At 42.7% G+C, this 21,324-nt stretch overlaps 1 protein-coding gene across 7 annotated transcripts in view; it reads right to left on the bottom strand.

Moving 5' to 3' along the window:
- The window catches only part of SSH2 (slingshot protein phosphatase 2), a 303,596-nt gene that overhangs the window by 16,917 nt on the left and 265,355 nt on the right, over positions 1-21,324 (bottom strand). For all 7 annotated transcript variants that reach the window (XM_003812708.5, XM_034942143.3, XM_003812707.6 and 4 more), the window contains 3 exons: positions 12,946-12,992; positions 8,036-8,182; positions 5,535-5,735 (listed from right to left, as the gene is read on the bottom strand). In XM_003812708.5, the coding sequence (XP_003812756.4) occupies positions 5,535-5,735; positions 8,036-8,182; positions 12,946-12,992 (395 nt within the window). The remainder of the gene's footprint in view (positions 1-5,534; positions 5,736-8,035; positions 8,183-12,945; positions 12,993-21,324) is intronic.

Here is a 21,324-nt window from a genome sequence, read left to right as displayed (position 1 = left end):
GGTGTCACTTTGAAAACTTCTCTTCTACTAAGGCCAAAGTACTAAGTGAATGCCCTCAAACAGAGAGCTGCCACCTCAAATTAAATACCCAGGGCCACCCTGGATAACCACGGAGCTAGCGAATGCTAGGATCAGGGCTCTGCCTCTTTGAGAAAACCACCACAGGCCTCTTGGGATAAAATATAAAATGCAAGATCTAAACACTTGGACAGGAAATGGACTTTCTCTGCAAACAATGAGTGAGATTTTTCTAAGGATTTTCCTCTCCTGCTTACCTAAATTGCAAGGCTTGATAGAGCTTCATACAGTCATAGGAGTCTGGAGATTTTTTTCTTTGCTCTTCTAAGCAGGCAGATCTGGAGTGGTACTTTGGTGCTGGGCAAGTCTGCTGGGCCTATTCACTTGGCAGTTAGCCTACAAGTGCCAAGGTGTCCTAATAACACATCATAGATTGCAGACCCTAACAGCTATACATCCAACAGCCATTTTTCTTACTGTCAGAGGCCTGATTTGATTTGGGTGTTCACTGTCCCATGGGTTCAGGAAATGTGGCACTTCCCTAGATCCAGAGGATAAATGTGAATACGCTTTTTTTTTTTTTTTGACACGGAGTCTTGCTCTGTCACCCAGGCTGGAGTGCAGTGGCATGATCTCGGCTCACTGCAAGCTCCACCTCCTGGCTTCATGCCATTCTGCTTCAGCCTCCTGATTAGCTGGGACTACAGGCGCCCGCCACCACACCCAGCTAATTTTTGTATTTTTAGTAGAGATGGGGTTTCACTATATTGGCCAGGATGGTCTCGATCTCCTGACCTCGTGATCTGCCCACCTTGGCCCCCAAAGTGCTGGGATTACAGGCATGAGCCACTGCACCCAGCCTTTTTTTTTTTTTTTTTTTAAGATAAGAGTTTTGCTCTTTTGCTCAGGCTGGAGTGAAGTGGCGTGATCTCAGCTCACTGCAACCTTTGCACCTTGGGTTCAATGATTCCCCTGCCTCAGCCTCCCGAGTAGCTGGGATTTGTAGGCGCCTACCACCATGCCTGGCTAATTTTTGTATTTTTAGTAGAGACGGGGTTTAGCCATGTTGGCCAGGCTGGTCTCGAACTCCTGACCTCAAGTGATCCACCCGCCTCGGCCTCCCAAAATGCTAGGATTATAGGCGTGAGTCACCGTGCCCGGCTGTGAATATGTTTTATCCAGTCCTGGAAATTCTATTTTCTTGGCCATATGACCCAGTCCTAGGCAATGGGTGGGGAGCTTTTGGGGAAGGTCTTCCTATCCAGTTTAAATGCCCCTTTTCTTCAGCCAGATGCTGTACAATTTACAGACGCCTAGAGATGTGGCAGACATCTGGCAATTGTCAGACAACCTCAAGGACCAAGCTGTTAACTAAGGAAGGTGGAACAGAAAGCTGTAGAACACCAGAGTCCATGATTACATTACCACTGAGCCATTACAGAGACCACTTTTTTGTTTCTTTTTAAAGGAGATGATAAGTGGTACAACTTTTATCTTTTATTTGCCCCGCAGGGTCCACTCTTCAGCTTCTCCACCCTGTTTGCTGCTGCGGAGGCAGCACAACAACAGGGCCCCTAGTTTTCTGACTTCCAGAGGGTTTGGCTACTGGGGAGTTCTGGAAGGAGACTGGAGGAAAGAGAGTGAGGGCAAGGTATTTACTCCTCTAGCTCCCTCAGCACGGGGCTACCTCAGGCTAGCTGTGTCCCTCTGACAGAAAGTTATTGCTTGCCTCTTAAAGTGCCTTTCTCTAACAAGAGTCTCTTTCCAGGTTCTAGTAACTGCTTCCTCTCTTTTTGGGTCTAGGAGCTGTTTCCAAACAGCCCTGCTGATACAAGTCCCTTGATTCCACTACAATGCCACACTTGTAAATAGTCCCTTTATAAAACTCTCCTCAATGGCCAGGTGCGATGGCTCACGCCTGTAATCCCAGCACTTTGGGAGGCTGAGGCAGGCAGATCACGAGGTCAAGAGATCGAGACCATCCTGGCCAACATGGTGAAACCCCATCTCTACTAAAAATACAAAAATTAGCTGGGCGTGGTGGCACACGCCTGTAGTCCCCGCTACTCGGGAGGCTGAGGCAGGAGAATCCGGAAGGCAGAGGTTGCAGTGAGCTGAGATCACGCCACTGTACTCCAGCCTGGCAACAGAGTGAGACTTTGCCTCGATAAATAAATAAATAAATAAATAAATAAATAACCCTCCTCAAATAATCCTAATCTGAGTCTGCTGTTTCTTGCTGAGATCCTGATTGAGGTAATTGATTACTTGCAGCCAAAAGCAGCCTAAGTGACATCCCTAGCACTAGATAGTACTTAAAATCCAGAAAACACCACAATATAGGAAATTCTAGGAACACTTCCCATTTCAGTTTTGAATGGAATATGTCTGTGGGTGGCAGGAGGCAGTAGTGATGTCATGGAAGAGGAAATAAATGGCACATACACGTGTCTTCTGGGTAGCCTTGGAGGAAGATGAGAATCATATCTGAATAACTCTCAACGATACGTAATAAACATTCAAACATTTTTATTCACAATAACCCTGTGAGATGGATCTCTTGATTTTCATTTTATAGATGGGGTCAGGTAAGGATGAGAAATGTGAAGTAACTTCTCAGGGTTGCAGCAAGAGGGTGAACCAGGAATGGAAACCAGATCTACTGACTCAAATTCTGTGCTTTTCTCTCCCCAGGGCTTGTCCCTCCCTCCATGAATCAAGCCTAGGAAGCTGAGATGGAGCAAAAAAAGGAAGGGAAAGGAAAGAAAAGGTGATTTTGGGTTTATACTGCCCTTCTTATCCTCATCTAAGATTTTTCTGAAACTCCTTCAACAACTAAGGAAAACCACACACATTAAAAAAACCCAACCCAACAGCTTGCAGAAGCCTGGGATTCCAGAATAAATACTAAAATTGGCAGGACACGTAGTATCCTTTCTCTCAGTGGGTCACGTGAGGACACTGCCCAACATCTGTCATGTGTGTCTGGGAATATATATTTATTTCTTGCTGAATGCTCAGATGCCTCTTTCTTGTGCCAAAAAGAGCTGCTACATCCTACCTTCTGATCTAATCTAAAAATGCCATCAAAATCTGGCCCCAAAGACCTACAAATTATTTTAAACACAGGATGCTTCAGTATCCTCCCAGCCTCCTAAGAGAATGGTTCAGATAAAATCATGCCAAATGTTGAGTAAATGGGAGGGGTTTTTTAGTGGAAACCATAATGCTATGCTGTGGCCACATTTTCACAATACTTCGGGGGCGGGAGGGTGATCCCTCTGCCCAGATAGGCTGGAAGGCTATGTAACATTTTGTTCAGGGGAAACACAGTCCAGATTCAAGAGTCAAGACCAAATCATAAGACTCACTGGAGTCAAACACTGGCACCAGCCCCAACTGCTTCTAGACAGCTGTGCCTTCACCCTAACAAAACCACCTAGAATATACCTACATGGAAAAAACAAAGCAGAATCTAGAAATCCACAGAATTTCAGCATGTAGCATCTCAGGAAGCTGATCCTTAAATCACTTAATATCTGATGCTTGTTCCCAAGAGCTGCTGAAGGTGGCTTTAACCACCAAAGGGATAATAATGTAGTGCAATTAATTACTCATTTTATAACCAATTACCAAATTATTATTGAAAACAGCTGGTTCTTACCGATACAGGAAGACATTCAAGACCTGTTACTGAGTGGAGAGGTAGACTACAGAACAGTTTTTGTGGCGAAAATAGCCACCAAAATATGTGATAGAGTAAAACCTTGAGAAACTGGTAATGTCAACTGCTGTCTGTGTGTATTGAGCTCATTAACTATTTTTTCCTTTTGCAATTTTCTGCATTTTTGAAAAGCATATATAATTGGATTAAATTGTTTTTTTGAGACAGAGTCTCACTCTGTCGCCTAGGCCGGAGTGCAGTGGCGCGATCTCAGCTCACTGCAACCTCCGTCTCCTGGGTTCAAGCGATTATCCTGCCTTAGCCTCCCGAATAGCTGGGACTACAGGTGCCCGCCACCATGCCTGGCTAATTTTTATAGTTTTAATAGAGATGGGGATTCACCATATTGGCCAGGCTGGTCTCAAACTCCTGACCTTGTGAGCCGCCCGCCTCAGCCTCCCAAGGTGCTGGGATTATAGGTGTGAGCCACCACGCCCGGCCAAAATATTTTTTAAATAAGAAAGAATTGTTTCTAGGAAGTGCTTTCATACCTCAACGGAGTTATACACATCCCTATTCTGCTGATTTGTCACATGATCAAAATTACTGGAGAAGGCTCAGTGAAAACAAGCACTGAGGTAAAGAAATACCCAAATTAGCAGATGGTACTTATTTTTTTTTTTTAAAGAGTCGGCCAGGCCGGGTGGGGTGGCTCACGCTTGTAATCCCAGCACTTTGGGAGGCCGAGGCGAGCGGATCACAAGGTCAGGAGATCGAGACCACAGTGAAACCCCATCTCTACTAAAAATACAAAAAATTAGCCAGGCATGGTGGCGGGCACCTGTAGTCCCAGCTACTCGGGAGGCTGAGGCAGGAGAATGGCGTGAACCTGGGAGGCGGAGATTGCTGTGAGCCGAGATCGCGCCACTGCACTCCAGCCTGGGTGACAGATCGAGACTCTGTCTCAAAAAAAAAAAAAGAGTCGGCCAAAGGTTGCAGCGAGCCGAGACTGTGCCACTGCACTCCAGCCTGGGTGACAGAGTAAGACCCTGTCTCAAAAAACATAAAAAATACAAACAAAATATGAATGAATGAATGGGCCAAAAAATTTCCAAGAATTTCAGCTAAGCCTCGCATTACCTTGAGAGTCACTGGTATCCATTTTTTTTTTTTAAAGGCAGCTGAACCTAGTCTTATAAGATGTTGAAAAGTGGTATTAATATTTAGTATTTCCATCCTTCAGTTTAATTATATCAACCTGAAAGATTAAATGCTTAATCTTCCATACTACTCTTTTTTTCTTTAAAAAAAATTTTTGGTACTGCTCCTTATGGGGCAGAGCTATCCCATTGGCAGTATGTCCAGGGAAATCTTTCTTTTTTTTTTTTTGAGATGTTGTTTCGCTCTGTTACCCAGGCTGGAGTGCGTGGTACGATCTCAGCTCACTGCAACCTCTGCCTCCCAGGTTCAAGCGATTGTCCTGCCTCAGCCTCCCAAGTAGCTGGGATTACAGGGGCCCATCATCATGCCCAGCTAATATTTGTATTTTAAGTAGAGACGGGGTTTCACCATGTTGGCCAGGCTGGTTTTGAACTCCTGACCTCAAATGATCCGCTTGCCTCAGCCTCCCAAAGTGCTGGGATTACAGGCGTGAGCCACTGTGCCCGGCCAGCCCATGCAAATCTTAAATGCTTACACTTATGTTTTGAAAACTGGATTGATAGAGAAATAAGTCTTTTTTGAAAAAATATAACATCCAAATCAGCTTGAGAAGTGGCTACAGAGAAGGACACTTCATCTTGCTTTAGGGATCTTAAAAGGAGGGAGAATTGGAGAAAGTCACTTGACTCACCTTGCCAGCAAGATCCCCTGATACTCTTCCAGTTGTCTCATGAAGCTTGGGTTGGGCTTGGTTACCGTTCGTCTTTCTTTCACATAGTCATAGGCTCGGTCCAGATTCCAGCCATATTCCTTCATTGCATAGGCAATCACGGTGGAGGCTGAGCGACTCACCCCCATTTTGCAGTGCACAAGGCATTTAGATCCATGTTTCCTTGTTTGGGGGATTGAGGTAAAGAATAGAGGAAAATACAATAGTGGGGATATTTTAAAAGTTGGTTTCTAGATTTTTCCAAGTGTCCTGTCCTGCTCTTCCATTTTCTTGCTATGCAATCTCTCCACTTTGGTACACTCATATACATTTATAATCAAATGTGTGGGTAGGGTAGAGTGAGGCAGCTCACTACTAATTATTCAATGTTAATATTATGCTTCTTTAATCCATTCAGCAAACATTTACTAGGCATTTACAATATGTGTAAGGCAATGTGCAAAGTGCTGGGATGCAAAGGTAAGTAACATACAGCTTTTATCCTAAAGGGTAGGATTCAGTGGGAGAAACACAATTAAAATGCAATATGGGGCTGGGTGTGGTGGTTCCCACCTGTAATCCCAGGACTTTGGGAGGCTGAGGCAGGTGGATCACTTGAGGTTGGGGGTTCGAGACCAGCCTGGCCAACATGGTGAAACCCCGTCTCTACTAAAAATACAAAAATTAGTTGGGCAGACTGGGCGCAGCGGCTCATGCCTGTAATCCCAGCACTTTGGGAGGCTGAGGCAGGTGGATCACGAGGTCAGGAGTTCAAGACCAACCTGGACAAGATGGTGAAACCCTGTCTCTACTAAAAATACAAAAAAATTAGCCAGGCGTGGTGGTGTGTGCCTGTAATCCCAGCTACTCGGGAGGCCGAGGGAGGAGAATTGCTTAAACCTGGGAGGCGGAGGTTGCAGTGAGCCGAGATGGCACCACTGCACTCTAGCCTGGGCAACAGAGCAAGACTCTGGCTCAAAAAAAAAAAAAATCAGGGTCCTGATTAGGATGAGATATAGGAGCATTTTAAGAGATACACACTCTTAGGTGCTGATTTATGCTTGCAAAAGCCTGAGAGTGAGTGCCCTCAGTTGTGCCTGGGTGCCCCGTACGTCTCTCCCTAATCCTAAGTAAAATTAGCCTTTCTTTTCACTGGGACTGGGGCCTAGCCTTCTAGTACCTTTTCCTTATAGAACTAGACTATTCCAGTACCCTTGGATTCTGAAATGAGACAAGTTTTTTTTCCCCCCCCCTAAACCCAGGCTCAAGTGCAGTGGTGCGACCACAGCTCACTGCAGCCTCAACCTCATGGGCTCAAGCGATCCTCCCACCTCCCTCAGCTTTCCAAGAAGCTGGTATCACAGACATGCACCACTGTGCCCGGCTAATTAAAAAAAAATTTTTTTTGTAGAGATAGGAGTCTTGCTCAGGCTAATCTTGAACTCCTGGGCTCGAGTGATCCTCCCGCCTCAGCAAGATCTTTGTTCAAGTCCTATCTTCACCACTTATTTGACCTCTCTGAATGTTGACAACATCTGCCCCTCTGGATCTTAGAAAATACTACATGAGAGAACAGTAAGCATGCCACGAATGGTATTATTACTGGGAATAATTTATTAACAGAATTCAAAAATATAAAACACTCTTTTAGGTACTTGCTGAGAATAAAGGAATAGGCTCAAAGCTAGAGTATGAGGATTTAGAGAAACTAAGAGGAAGAACTTCCTGACCATGAAGGTCCTTAAGAGAAGTGTGAAATTATTTTTGAAGGAGTTTAAATACAAAAGCACTTCTCATCTGCCAGGGATGGTTTGAACATAGTCCTACCTGAAGGAAGATGTGGCAAACAAGCTCGTTTATGGTTCTCTCTAGTAAAGGAATAAATAGGATTGGCAAGGAAATCCCCAAGGACTTAAAAACAAAAAGGCAGTGTTGACATTAATACCAAACACTAAGTTAATACAAAATACTCTCACTAGAAGAGCCAACTAATTTAAGGAAGACATCAACAGAAGGGCCACAGAAAAATTTTATCATTTAGAGTATCATAAAAATAAAGTAAGAGAGTAGGAAAAGATTTCCAAAGTTTGTCTCCTTATCTTCAGCGGGGAGGACCAGTATTCTATCTATCTGAAATAATTTCTATGATATAACTTTTAAAACTCCCCACTGGCAACTTAATTTCATTCAGAATTTCTTCCTTCTCTCATTTCTGTATCTTTTGCTGCAGTTTAAGTCTATTTTCTTTAATTCTGTGCTCAATGGAAATAGCCAACATGAGGTTACTTTCTCCTAGGGGTTTACTTTACTTAAAGTGAGTCACTAGTCTTTTGCCTAGGATTAAAAAGATTTCAGTCTCCTCCTTTCCTTAGTTCCTTTTTCCTGAGTACCATCAGTAAGTTGTCTATAGCCCTCAGGACCCAGCCATGTGTGGTGGGGCAAGAGGAACAGAGATCACAACATTGTGCAGGACTATTACTCACTTTGCTTTAGAGATGAATTTGTAAGTGTCATTCCAGTACGCCAGGAGATCCGTTGCCTCTTCATCATATACCCGAATGTTATGATACTCAAAGACTCCTGGGAAGAAGTTATCTATCTCTCGAGTGACATTCAAGATATACCGTACCCTGCAAGGAAACCAAGGGAGAATATGTGCTCTACTACTCAGGCTAAATCCAATTCCCAGCACTGTTTTTTCTTACTTAAAACTTGTTTATTCCATAGACTGAAATTAAATACAAAAATAATGAAGACAGCTAAAAAACTAAGAGGTTATATTTATTTATTAGAGAAATGACACAGCAGGGTTCCTGGGCATACCTGGGCACCAGGGAATTATTAAGCAAAAAGTTATTCACCATGTTCAACATCTAAATTCCATTTTCAGTTTATGTAGTTACAAAATCGTATCCTTGATAGTATTCTGAAAATATGCCTCATATTTTACTCCAAAGAATCAACTTGAGTCCATAATCAGACACTTTCTCAGTTACTAAAATTGTCAGCAATACTATTTATTCTCTGAAAGTCATCTGTATAAAATCAGACTACTGACATGTACCCCAAGGGAAAAAAGAGAGAATGAATAACGATTTCTTCCTATTTTTCTGAATGCCAGATTGTTAGGCTTTGTGCAATTACTCTCTCTAAACTACATGAAAGGCAAATGAGGACAGAACTGGAAGGGTCAGAGAAAAGCTGGACTTCAAACTCCCTTAAACTCATTTGACTGCATTACTGGCTGCTATGGCATCGATGTATCTGAAGATTCTTCTACACTAAGATGCTTGCAGAAGAGAGTTTCTCTATCAAAACAGTCTTCTATTATCTTTCTCACTGCACAATCTCAATAAATGCTTGAGCTCCATTTACCAAATGTTATCTTTTCTTAATGCTGTGATTTAGACATAGCTGGATGTCTAAGTTTACTCCAACAATACAGCATGGACTCACTCATTTCTCTCTGAGACATTGCTTCCTTCTCAGCACAAATGTGAAGTTCTATAAACCCAAACTCTGAAATCAATGAAATGAATACAGAAAAAGAAAGCAGCCATAGCTAACCAAATCTGTGGTTAAGGTCAAGTGGCCAAAAATTTTCTCAGACACGAATTGAATCTGTTTTAACTTGGCATCAAAGCCCATTACTACAAATTTTTTTAAAAATTTAATTTAAAAAGCGAGCTTGGCCAGGCGCAGTGGCTCACACCTGTAATCCCAGCACTCTGGGAGGCCAAGGTGGGCGGATCACCAGAGGTGAGAAGTTTGAGACCAGCCTGGTCAAGATGGTGAAACCCCGTATCTACTAAAAATACAAAATTAGCTGGGCGTGGTGGCACGTGCCTGTAATTCCAGCTACTTGGGAGGCTGAGGCAGAAGAATTGCTTGAACCCGGGAGGCGGAGGTTGCAGTGAGTCGAGATTGCACCATTGCACTCCAGTCTGGGCAATAAGAGTGAAACTCAGTCTCAAAAACAAAAAAAAAGGTGCAATTGCTATGGAAAACAGTACAGCAGTTTCCCCAAGGGTAAACACAAAATTACCACAGGACCCAGCAATTCCTTTCCAAAGAATAAATCCAAGAGAAATAAAAATATAAGCCCACCCGAAAACTTGTACACAAATGGTCACAGCAGCATTATTCAAAATAGCCGAAGAGTGGCTCTTTGTTAGTTGATGAACATTAGTGATTTCTAGGGATTGTTGGGGCAGGGGTAAGAAGAAAAATGGAGGTGACTCCTGAAGGGTACAGGCTTTCCGAGTTGAAAAAATGTTCTAAATGGATTGTGGTGATGGTTGCACGGCTCTATGAATATACCAAAAACCAACAAATTATACATTTAAAATGGGTGAATCGTATGGTATGTAAATTATATTTCAATGAAACTTTTAGAAAAAAAAGGCAACACTCCAGCCTGCGTGACAGGAAAAAAAGGAAAAAGAAAAAAAGACAGGCAACACACTTTCCTTATTTTATTTTATTATTTATTTATTTATTTTCCCCAAGATGGAGGCTTGCTCTGTCGCCCAGATCTGGAGTGCAATGGCACGATCTTGGCTCTCTGCAACCTCCGCCTCCCCTGTTCAAGCAATTCTCCTGCCTCAGCCTCCCGAGTAGCTGGGATTACAGGTATGCGCCACCACTCCCACCTAATTTTTGTATTTTTAGTAGAGATGCTGTTTCACCGTGTTGGCCAGGCTGGTCTCAAACTCCTGACCTTGTGGTCTGCCTGCTTCGGCCTCCCAAAGTGCTGGGATTACAGGTTTGAACCACCTTGCCCGGCCTCCTTATTTTATTTAAAATAAAAATGAACAATCTCCCACCTCTAATCCCATACCTCATAATAAATTATGGCACTATCTTTCTAGAGGCAGGACACAGCTTCCCAATCCTTTTCATTACAAAGCTGTAGGCAGTCACTGCCAATTGGAACTAAACTCCTTGAAACTTTTTTCCCATCTCAGCACCAAATGACTCTATACAGAGTAACATTTTACTTTGGGTAAGGTTCTGAAGTCAGCAGATTGGATGGAAATGGCCTTAATGTCAAAATTACCCTTGAAAATCCCATTAAGTCATCTATAGGCAGCACTATATGTGGTTTTGTGTACAGATCCCTGAACTGTAATTCTTCACATATTAAAATTTAACAATCACTGAATTTAAGAAACAAGATCTAAGTAGCTATCTGGGAATTTGACCATACTGTTTTTAAAGACAACTAGATATAGTTAGTTGCATTTTATAATTTAGCCTTCTAAGAAGCAAATGATATGATGGGTCTCATCTCCAGCTGGGGTTATATTCTAAATTCATATGTATATATGACATGATTCCAGTGCTTTTGGCAAACACTGCTATACCGCATCTCAGACTTAATATTAAACACTGTATCTAGGTTTCCCAGAAGTACAGATTTTTTTTTTTTCCCAGACAGAGTCTCACTCTGTTGCCCAGGCTGCAGTGCAGTGGCATGATCTCGGCTCACTGCAACCGCCACCTCCCGGGTTCAAGCAATTCTCCTGCCTCAGCCTCCCGAGTAGCTGGGATTACAGGTGCCTGCCATCACACCTAGCTAATTTTTTTGTATTTTTAGTAGAGACAGGGTTTCACCATGTTAGCCAGGCTGGTCTCGAACTCCTGACCTCAAGTGGTCCACCTGCCTCAGCCTCCCAAAGTGCTGGGATTACAGGCGTGAGCTACTATGCCTGGCCAGAATTACAGAATTTTTAAAGCTTGATGACTTGAGAAGCTTGTAAAAAACATTGTCCCACTCCTAAAGAAATCTTAAGGAGACTCTTGTATATAAAGCAGATGCAATGTTATTAATCTTGTTGAATTATGGGGTCCTTATGCTTCAGGGGCATTTCCAAATAAGGCAAACGGCAGATACAGGATTAGAACTGAGGTCTCTGAATTCCCAACACAGTTTGCTAATTGATTTTCTCTCCTTATCTTGGCCATCAGCCAAGTCACAGTGTTCAAATATGTGTGAACATACCTATCATTCATTCACATTTACTGAGCACCCTCTTGTTATACAGCTCTGAGCTAGGTAGATAGTAAGCTATAAGCAAGACTAAGATACAGTCTCTGCCTTGAAGAACTCTAGACTTTCTTATTAAGTTTTCCAAGTTTTGTTTAACTTCAAATTTTAAATTAAGCAACCAGATTCCCCTCCCCACCCCCCGGAATTCTTTGTATAATCATTTGGCTTAAGTCCTGTTCCAAGTTCATTTTGCCAATTATGAAATACTTTTCATGTGGGGAAAAAGTAGGGAGTATTTATCCACTAATGGTAAAGATAACCAGGAGGCTTATGGCTGAGAAAACAGGCAGCCAGCAACCATCACTACCTCTGAGTCTCAGCTGGTCTTATCTCTTTCCACAATGAGTTAGCATGGCAAATTTCAGACCTTATTTTCTCTTTTCTTATTGGGATTAGCTGACCTCCTAAAGTGAATGAACTTCAATAAGAAACTTAGTAGGCATCAGCTAAGGGGAAAATGGCAGCTTTTTACTTGCTGAATGTTCACTGTAGTCTCTATTGTTACAATCAAACTTAATAACCATGCTGCTTAGGGACAGTTTTCTTAATATAAGATAGGTCCTCTTCAATTTCAGAAGCTTGTCCAGTTCACAACCATAACCTACAGTCTTTAAGCAGCTTACTACACAGGATAGGGACTGAGTCTTAATTTATCTGTGGATCCCCAGCACCTAGCACTTTGTCCCACAGAAGATGCTCAATCAATGTTGAATGAACAGCTCTGTGAACCCTACATATGCAATTCTATGTATTCTTGCATAAAAATAGAAATTTGATTTTAAACATCACCAATGGTTTGCACATTTGTTCTTCAAAGCCCCTCAATTAAAGCAGCTGGTATTCTTGGGAGGTGGGGGGACGAAACAGGGAGAATAGCTGTTTTTCTTTTTCTTTTTTTTTTGAGATGGCGTCTCGCTCTGTCACCCAGGCTGGAGTGCAGTGGCGTGATCTTGGCTCACTGCAAGCTCCACCTCCCAGGTTCACGCCATTCTCCTGCCTCAGCCTCCTGAGTAGCTGGGACTACAGGCGCCCGCCACCATGCCTGGCTAATTTTTTTGTATTTTTAGTAGAGACGGGGTTTCACTGTGTTAGCCAGGATGGTCTTGATCTCCTGACCTCGTGATCCACCCGCCTCGGCCTCCCAAAGTGCTGGGATTATAGGCATGAGTCACCGTGCCCAGCCCAGCTATTTTTATTTTTCTTAGATTACATCTGATTAGAATCAGTCAGATGCAACTCTTAAGATTAAAGTTACCCACTGATACCTCTTTGATGGGAAAATGAAGATAAAACAGGGACTTCTGTTACACAGGGGTGCCAGCTATTGCTTTGTGTGCTTACCCTCGGTTCTGTAAGTCCTCTAAGTTGGAGGCATTCCATTCTGAGCCCTATGGAGCCAAAAAGACAAGGTTAAGGAGTATTAGCAAATCAACCAAACCATACTTGAAAAGGAGCGAGGGAAGAAGAACTTTCAAAAAGAAGACTCATAACATCTACCAGTGCCCTTTAAGTTGCCAGGCACTTCATATGTTATCACATTTAGTTTTCACAAATGATAGAGTAAGAATGTTATTTTCATCTTCATTTTTACAGATACAAAAACCAACTCATAGAATTCAAATAATTTTTGCCCATGATCATACAGCAGGAGAGGTGTCTTTAACCATCATCCAATCTAAATTAGATGTCTTCTGTTATTCTTGCTCATAGTAATCTCCTATTTTCCTCAACAGCATGTATCACAATTTGCACCTATATATTTATTTATGTGCTTACTTTCTAACTACCTTTAATATAAGCTCCTAGAGGTCGGGAACCAGCTCTTTTCTTCCCTATGGAAACCCACGCACCTTGCACAGTGCCTGGCACCTGGCAGGTGCTCAATAAACATTTGCTGAATTTTTACACATACAAAAGCAGCATTATTATGCATTGAACTACACCTTATTCCAAAGCTCACACTCTTTTTTTTCTGAGACAGCGTCTTGCTCCGTCACCCAGGCTGGAATGCAATGGCGTGATCTCGGTTCACTGCAACCTCTGCCTCCCGGGTTCCAGCAATTCTCCTGCCTCAGCCTCCTGAGTAGCTGGGATTACAGGTGCGCGCCACCATGCCCAGCTGATCTTTGTATTTTTTAGTAGAGGCAGGGTTTCACCATGTTGGTCATGCTGGTCTCAAACTCCTGACCTCGTGATCCACCCGCCTCAGCCTCCCAAAGTGCTGGGATTACAGGTGTGAGCCACCGCGCAGGGCCGCTCACACTCTTTTTAGTGCATTAAGTTGCATCTAAGGAGTTAAAGGACAGAACTTGTGTGTGGCAGGAGAAGACACTGAAATAGCAGCTTCTGTCAAACAAATGAGGGAAACATTATATGTAAAATTTTAAGATAGGGATAAATGGCAAACTTTGGGGGAAGAGGTTCTGCCGATGATCTGGAGGACACAATTATTAATATTTTGCCATATTTGCTTTCTTTCCTTCTTTCCCTTTTCTTTTAGTACATATCATACTTTTTCCCCCTGAACCATCTGAGAGCATTTTGTGCACCATGACACTTTATTTCAATACTTGAGCATGTATCATCTAAGAACATTTTCTTACATAATATGATCATACCAAAGAAATGTAACATTAACACAATAACCTGATACACTATACATATTTGAATTTCTACAAATGTCCCCAAAATGTCCTTTATATTTACTCAGTCAAGGATAATTCTTCACATTTAGTTGTCATGTCTCTATCCTCTAGCTACACTTTTTTTTTTTTTGAGACAGAGTCACCCAGGCTACAGGGCAGTGGTATGATCCTGACTCACTGTAACCTCCACCGCCAGGGTTCAAGTGACTCTCCTGCCTCAGCCTCCTGAGTAACTGGGATTATAGGCATGCATCACCATGCCCAGCTAATTTTTGTATTTTTAGTAGAGACAGGGTTTCACCATGTTGCCCAGGCTGGTCTTGAACTCCTGACCTCAAGTGATCCGCCTGCCTCGGCCTCCCAAAGTGCGGGGATTACAGGCGTGAGGCACTGTGCCCAGCCTACTTTCTTTTTTCTTTTTGAGACGGGAGTTTCACTCTTGTTGCCCAGGCTGGAGTGCAATGGCACAATCTCGGCTCACTGCAACCTCCTCCTCTGGGGTTCAAGCGATTCTCCTGCCTCAGCCACCCGAGTAGCTGGGATTACAGGTGCCTGCCACCATGCCCAGCTAATTTTTTGTATTTAGTAAAGACGAGATTTCACCATGTTGGTCAGGCTGGTCTCAAACTCCTGATCTCAGGTGATCCACCTGCCTCGGCCTCCCAAAGGGCTGGGATTACAGGTGTGAGCCACTGTGCCCGGCTACTTTGTTTTTTTTTTTTTTAGAGACAGAGTCTTGCTCTGTTGCCTAGGCTGGAGTGCAGTGGCACACTGCAGCCTTGAACTCCTGGGCTCAAACCATCCTCCTGCCTCAGCCTCCCGAGTAGCTGAGACTACAGGTGGGCAGCACCATGCCTTGCTAATTGTTTTACTTTTGTTTCTTAGAGATGGGGTCTCACTATGTTGCCCAGGCTGGTCTCAAACTCTTGGCCTCAAGTGATCCTCCCCACCTTGGCCTCCCAAAATTTGGGATTGCAGGAGTGAACCACCACACCCAGCCTAGCTTTAATCTAGAACAGTACATCTTCTGCTTTCTTTGGGAGTGTGGGAGGGGGTCTTTCATAATATTGACATATCGACATTTTTGTAGACTCCACATCTGTTATCTTGGAGAATTCCCCACAATCTGTATTTTTTTTTTTTTTTTTTGAGACGGAGTCTCACTCTGTTGCCCAGGCTGGAGTGCAATGGCACAATCTCGGCTCACCGCAACCTCTGCCTCCTGGGTTCAACTGATTCTCCTTCCTCAGCCTCCTGAGTAGCTGGGATTACAGGTGCGCACCACCACACCCAACTAGTTTTTGTATTTTTAGTAGAGATGGGGTTTCTCCATGTTGGTCAGGCTGGTCTCGAATTCATGACCTCATGATCTGCCCACCTCGGCCTCCCAAAGTGCTGGGATTACAGACAGGCATGAGCCATTGTGCCCAGCTGTATTTTTTTTTTTTAAGAGGTGGGTCTCGTTATGATGCCCAGGCTGGAGCTCAGTGGCTATTCACAGGTACTATCATTGTGCGCTATAGCCTTGAACTTCTGGCCTCAAGTGATCTTCCTGCCTCAGCCTCCTGAGTACCTGGGACTACAAGTGCATGCCACCATACCTGGCTTGTATTCAATTTTAGAGTGCTTTTTCTATTCTTTTCCATTTAATATTTTGGGCATACAAAACTTTTATGTGATTAAAAGTCAAAAGCTTATTAAAAAGTAAACTTAGAGGCTGGGTGCAGTGGCTCACGTCTGTAATCCCAACACTCTGGAGGCCGAGGCAGACGGATCACCTGAGGTTGGGAGTTACAGACCAGCCTGACCACCATGTCTCTACTAAAAATACAAAATTAGCCAGGTGTGGTGACGCATGCCTGTAATCATAGCTACTTGGGAGGCTGAGGCAGGAGAATCACTTGAACCTGGGAGGTGGAGGTTGCAGTGAGCCAAGATTGTGCCATTGCACTCCAGCCTGGGCAACAGGAGTGAAACTCTGTCTCAAAAAAAAAAAGTAAACTAAGAAGTCTCACTCTCACTCCTATCTCTTTAATTCCTATTGGTGACATTTTCATTAGTTTCTGATTTACTCTATTTTGAAAAAATATAAGCAAACATATGCTTATTGCTACTTCTTACTCATATTACCAATTCTTACATGAAAGTAATATGCTACACATAATTTTTTATTAATTGCTTTCATTTTACATATATTTCATTTTATATATCCTCAAAACCACTAAATGTAACAGTTCATAGAGATCTTATTTTTTCCTACATCTGCATAGTACTTCATGAGTACTGATATAATAATTTATTCAACTAGTCTCCTATGAATGATATTTCTTATTTGTGGAAGCAGGTTTGCTAGGTCAAAGGCAGGATACACTTTTGTTAAACACTGCTAAATTTCCCTCCGCAGAGGCTGAAACAATTCTGTGGTCCCACCAGCAATGCATCAGAGCACCACTTTCCCCACAGCCTTTCCAATAAACTGTGGTTAAGCTTTTGAATTTTTGCCAGTCTGACAGTCTGATAGGTGTCTCAGTGTAGTTTCAATTTGCATTTCTCTTAGAAGTAAAAGTGAGCAACTTTTCATTGTTTAAGATCTATTTTCTATCTTTGAGCTATCTGTTCATATCTTCTGAAAAGGCAGACATTTTATTTTATTTTATTTTTGAGATGAGACTTGCTCTGTCACCTAGGCTGGAGTGCAGTGGCACCATCTTGGATCACTGCAAGCTCCACCTCCCGGGTTCATGCCATTCTCCTGCCTCAGCTTCTCGAGTAGCTGGGACTACAGGCGCATGCCACCATGCCCGGCTAATTTTGTTTTTTGTGTTTTCAGTAGAGACGGGGTTTCACCATGTTAGCCAGGATGGTCTAGATCTCCTGACCTCGTGATCTGCCTGCCTTGGCCTCCCAAAGTGCTGGGGTTACAGGCGTGAGCCACTGCGCCTGGCCAGACATTTTATATATATATTTTTTGAGACGGAGTCTCGCTCTGTCGCCAAGGTGGAGTGCAGTGATGTGATCTTGGCTCACTGCAATCTCCGCCTCCTGGGTTCAAGTGATTCTTCTGCCTCAGCCTCCCGAGTAGCTGGGATTACAGGCACGCACCATCATACCCAGCTAATTTTTGTATTTTTAGTAGAGATGGGTTTCACCAAGTTGGCCAGGATGGTCTCAATCTCCTGACCATCGTGATCTGCCTGCCTTGGCCTCCCAAAGTGCTGGGATTACAGGCGTGAGCCACCACGCCTGGTCAGGGCAGACATTTTATAATAAGAGTTTACTCTTTCAGAATTAGAGGCATTAATGGAATTTAGCATTAGAAGACTTAGGTTCAAGTTCTGACTGCCCTTCCTACTGTGGGTGGGGACATTAGGGACAACTGCCTAACCTCTCCTTTTTTTTTTTTTTTTAGATTGCAGTCTCGCTCTGTCGCCAGGCTGGAGTGCAGTGGTGCAATCTCAGCTCACCGCAACCTCTGCCTCCCAGGTTCAAGCGATTCTCCTGCCTCAGCCTCCCGAGTAGCTGGGACTACAGGTGTGCGCCACCACACTCAGCTAATTTTTGTATTTTTAGTAGAGACGGAGTTTCACCATGTTGGCTAGGATGGTGTCCATCTCTTGACCTTGTGATCTGCCTGCTTCAGCCTCCCAAAGTGTTGGGATTACAGGCATGAGCCACTGTGCCTGGCCAACTTCTCTGTCTTTATCTGTAAAATGAAAACCCCTTCCCACCCCAGTAGTATATATTTAATGGGTACATTTCCCTCAAATTATACATGCAAAGTTTTTCCCATATTAAAATGGAAAACCCCTCTCTCTCTCATAAATCCTCCTGCAGACTCTGTCCTTTCTCCCTTTCCTTCATGACTTCATAGAAATAAAGTCAAATACTCACTTTCTGGATGGGTGCAGTGGCTCATGCCTGTAGTCCTAGCACTTTGGGAGGCTGAGGTGGGCAGATCACCTGAGGTCAGGAGTTTGAGACCAGCCTGGCCAACATGGTGAAACCCCAACTTTACTAAAAATACAAAAATTAGCCTGGTATGGTGGTGCGTGCCTGTAATCCCAGCTACTTGGGAGGCTGAGGTATGAGAATCACTTGAACCCAAGAGGCAGAGGTTGCAGTGAGCCGAGATAGCACCATTGCACTCCAGCCTGGGCAAAAAGAGTGAAACTCCATCTCAAAAAAAAAAAAAAAAAAAAAAAGAAAAGAAAAGCAAATACTCATTTTCTCTATTTCCTCATTTCCCACGTATCTCATCCATAGCACTTGGGCCTCTGCCCTCATCACTCTTGCTGATGTTACTAATGACCTCTCCTAATTGTCTTATCACCACTGTATCCTTATTCCATTGGCCTTCTCTGAGTATCTATCTGATATGGCTCATCATGCTCTCCTTCTAGAATTAGATCAGACTGTACAAATACCTAGTCTCATACCTCACACAATAAAGAGGATAGACAAATGTTTGTTAATTGGAAGATCAAATGTGACCAGTAAATGAAGCACTGTGAAAATTGTTAAGTGTTGTGTAAGTACTATCATATTACAGGTGATCTGTAATCTGGCCGTTGAACTGGGAAAGCTCAAGGACACTGTGCTGAAGTTCCATTTAGGAAAAGGTCAGTGGTGATGTACAGGCAAGAGCCCTGCTGGCTTGTTTTAAAAAAATATGGGAGGCTCTGAAGGTTCTGCTCAACCTTAGAAAAAAGCTTCTGCACCAAAGAAATAGCCAAGAACTACAAAGGACTTCAAGGAGACAGATGCCAAACAATAGGGGCTGAGAAGTTAAACCGGAGCCAGCGAAATGTGACCACCTCACTTCTTAATTTAGAAATCTAAATCCTTCGTGGAACTCTGTCCAGTTAGATGAAAATAACATTGACGCGATGGATAAAGTCCCTAGTTTTCATCTACCTGTCCAGAGAGAGTTCAACCTGACAATGTGAAGTGATACCTATCCATTGGCAAATAAATTAAAGGCACTGGTTACTGACTCACTGAAGCCCATACAAAGGGACTTGGGCTACACTTAGGGCTGCTTCAGGTTCAGTTTGAAAGACCTAGAGACCACTTGGTATAATTACTTTTCTGTCCTCAATACAAATGCCATGTATATTAGACTTCCGGGGCCCTTCGCAGACCCAATTTCCCCCCCGCCCCATGCTTCATAGGCTTATGGTGACGTAATTCTACCAGGGTTTCCATTATGTCCTATGTAATTATGCAAAGCATATTCTAATTTTACTGAAGTGTAAAATGAAACCTTTGGACTATAATACATTTTAAAGTAAGTTCATTTCCATCTTTTACTCTGGTTCCCTTGCACGGTACGCTGGCCCAAAGACCCAAGTAACTGATTTCTTTTCATGCTATCCTCAGGAAATAGCCTTGCTGGAGTCCAACTGTCCAAGGAAAATAGAAGACGACAGCATATTTATAGCAAACAAGGACTGTACTGTGGGAGTTCTGCTAAGATAAATATAACTTGACATAATATCCAAGGACTGGTATCTCTGTCCGTATTTTATCATATCATTCCTATAGCCTCAATACTGTAAGTCACATTACTGTGGCAACCAGGCATAAGCTGTTTATTAACTTTTCCTTCTAAGAGAAATTTATGCCACACCTCCTGAATTTATCACATTCAGGGACAAAAATCATGAATGTGATAAAATAATCCTTTGTATTACTGTCTCACCTATTTACACACCCTCTGTTTCTCTTCATCTACATTAAAAGTAACCAATTTGAGGATTTTTTTTTAACTTTTAAGTTCAGGGGTACATATGCAGGTTTGTTACATAGGTAAACTTGTGTCATGGGGGTTTGTTGTACAGATTATTTCATCACCCAGGTATTAAGCCTAGTACTCATTAGCTATTTTTTCCTGATCCTCTCCCTAGGCTGAATTTTTTTATGAAAAGGAAACACTTTCCCAAAAGATGTCAAATCTTGTAATGTCAAATCTTGAAAAAGATAATCAGCAGTAAAAGTTCTATTTTTCAAATTCATGAGCAAAATTACTGGTTATGTGTCCAATATACTTGTTTGCCTGCTTTTCTGCAAAGGGTCTCTATCAACATCTAGCTTTTTCTCAGCCAAATCGGACAGCCTCCAGGAGAGCTGATGATACTGAAACTTAGTTGGGCAAAGGCTTCCAGCTCAGAGAAGTGATATGCTTGTAAGGGTGTAGAATCTCTTTTTCTAGAAACACCCTGGCTTCCCACCAATCAATTCTCTCTTCTCAATGCAGCTTTTATTTAAGCTATAATCTACACTTTCCCACTCCATACCAGCTGGATACTTTCCCTAATAAACAGATCTCTGTGCAGTACACTGCAGAACTGAGCATTCTTCCAAAGGGAAGGAGAAATCCTGTTGCCTCTCTTTACTCAATCTGGTTGAGCTCCAGGCATGGCAGCTATGCACAAGATGAGATGACTCTGCAGAAAATCAACACCACCACTTGCAGCTAGAATGCCTCTTTTTCCGTGTCAACTGCTAGGAAAGCCAGCAAGGCAAAGACTCAATGGAGAAGAGATAGGGAGTTGGACATGGGATATGGCAGTGTAAACAAAGGGAGGAAGCCACCAAGGAACAAGTATAATAAGATGTTTAGACAACCTGTTCATGCATTTACTTTGTTAAGTAGGATTTAAATTACAGAGATCCTCAATTTTGAAGTTTTTTTTTCCCCCAAATAAATATTCACAATAGAAAGAAAATGTCCATTTTCTAGAATACAGAATTATACCTGAAGCTGAAGAGATTTTCCTTTGTTCAAAAATATGTACATATATACACAATGCTGATGTGCAAAACAAGTACACAGATGTGTATTTAAAAAGTAAAAACTTCTATGTGATACTCTAATAGTGAATACAGACAACAAATTTGTCCAAATCCATATAACGTACAACACCAAGAGTGGACCCTATTGTAAACTATGGACTTTAGTATACAATGATGTGCCAATGTAGAATAATGTGCTGTAACAAATGTTACACTCATTTGTTACACTCCACTCTGGTGGAGGATGTTGACAATGGGGGAAACTATGCATGTGTTGGGA

This window comes from Pan paniscus, chromosome 19, assembly GCF_029289425.2.
Source record: "Pan paniscus chromosome 19, NHGRI_mPanPan1-v2.0_pri, whole genome shotgun sequence".
In the NCBI taxonomy this organism is placed as follows: Eukaryota; Metazoa; Chordata; class Mammalia; order Primates; family Hominidae; genus Pan; species Pan paniscus.
Note: the sequence above shows the minus strand (reverse complement) of the source record. Positions and strands in the feature narration are given on the sequence as shown.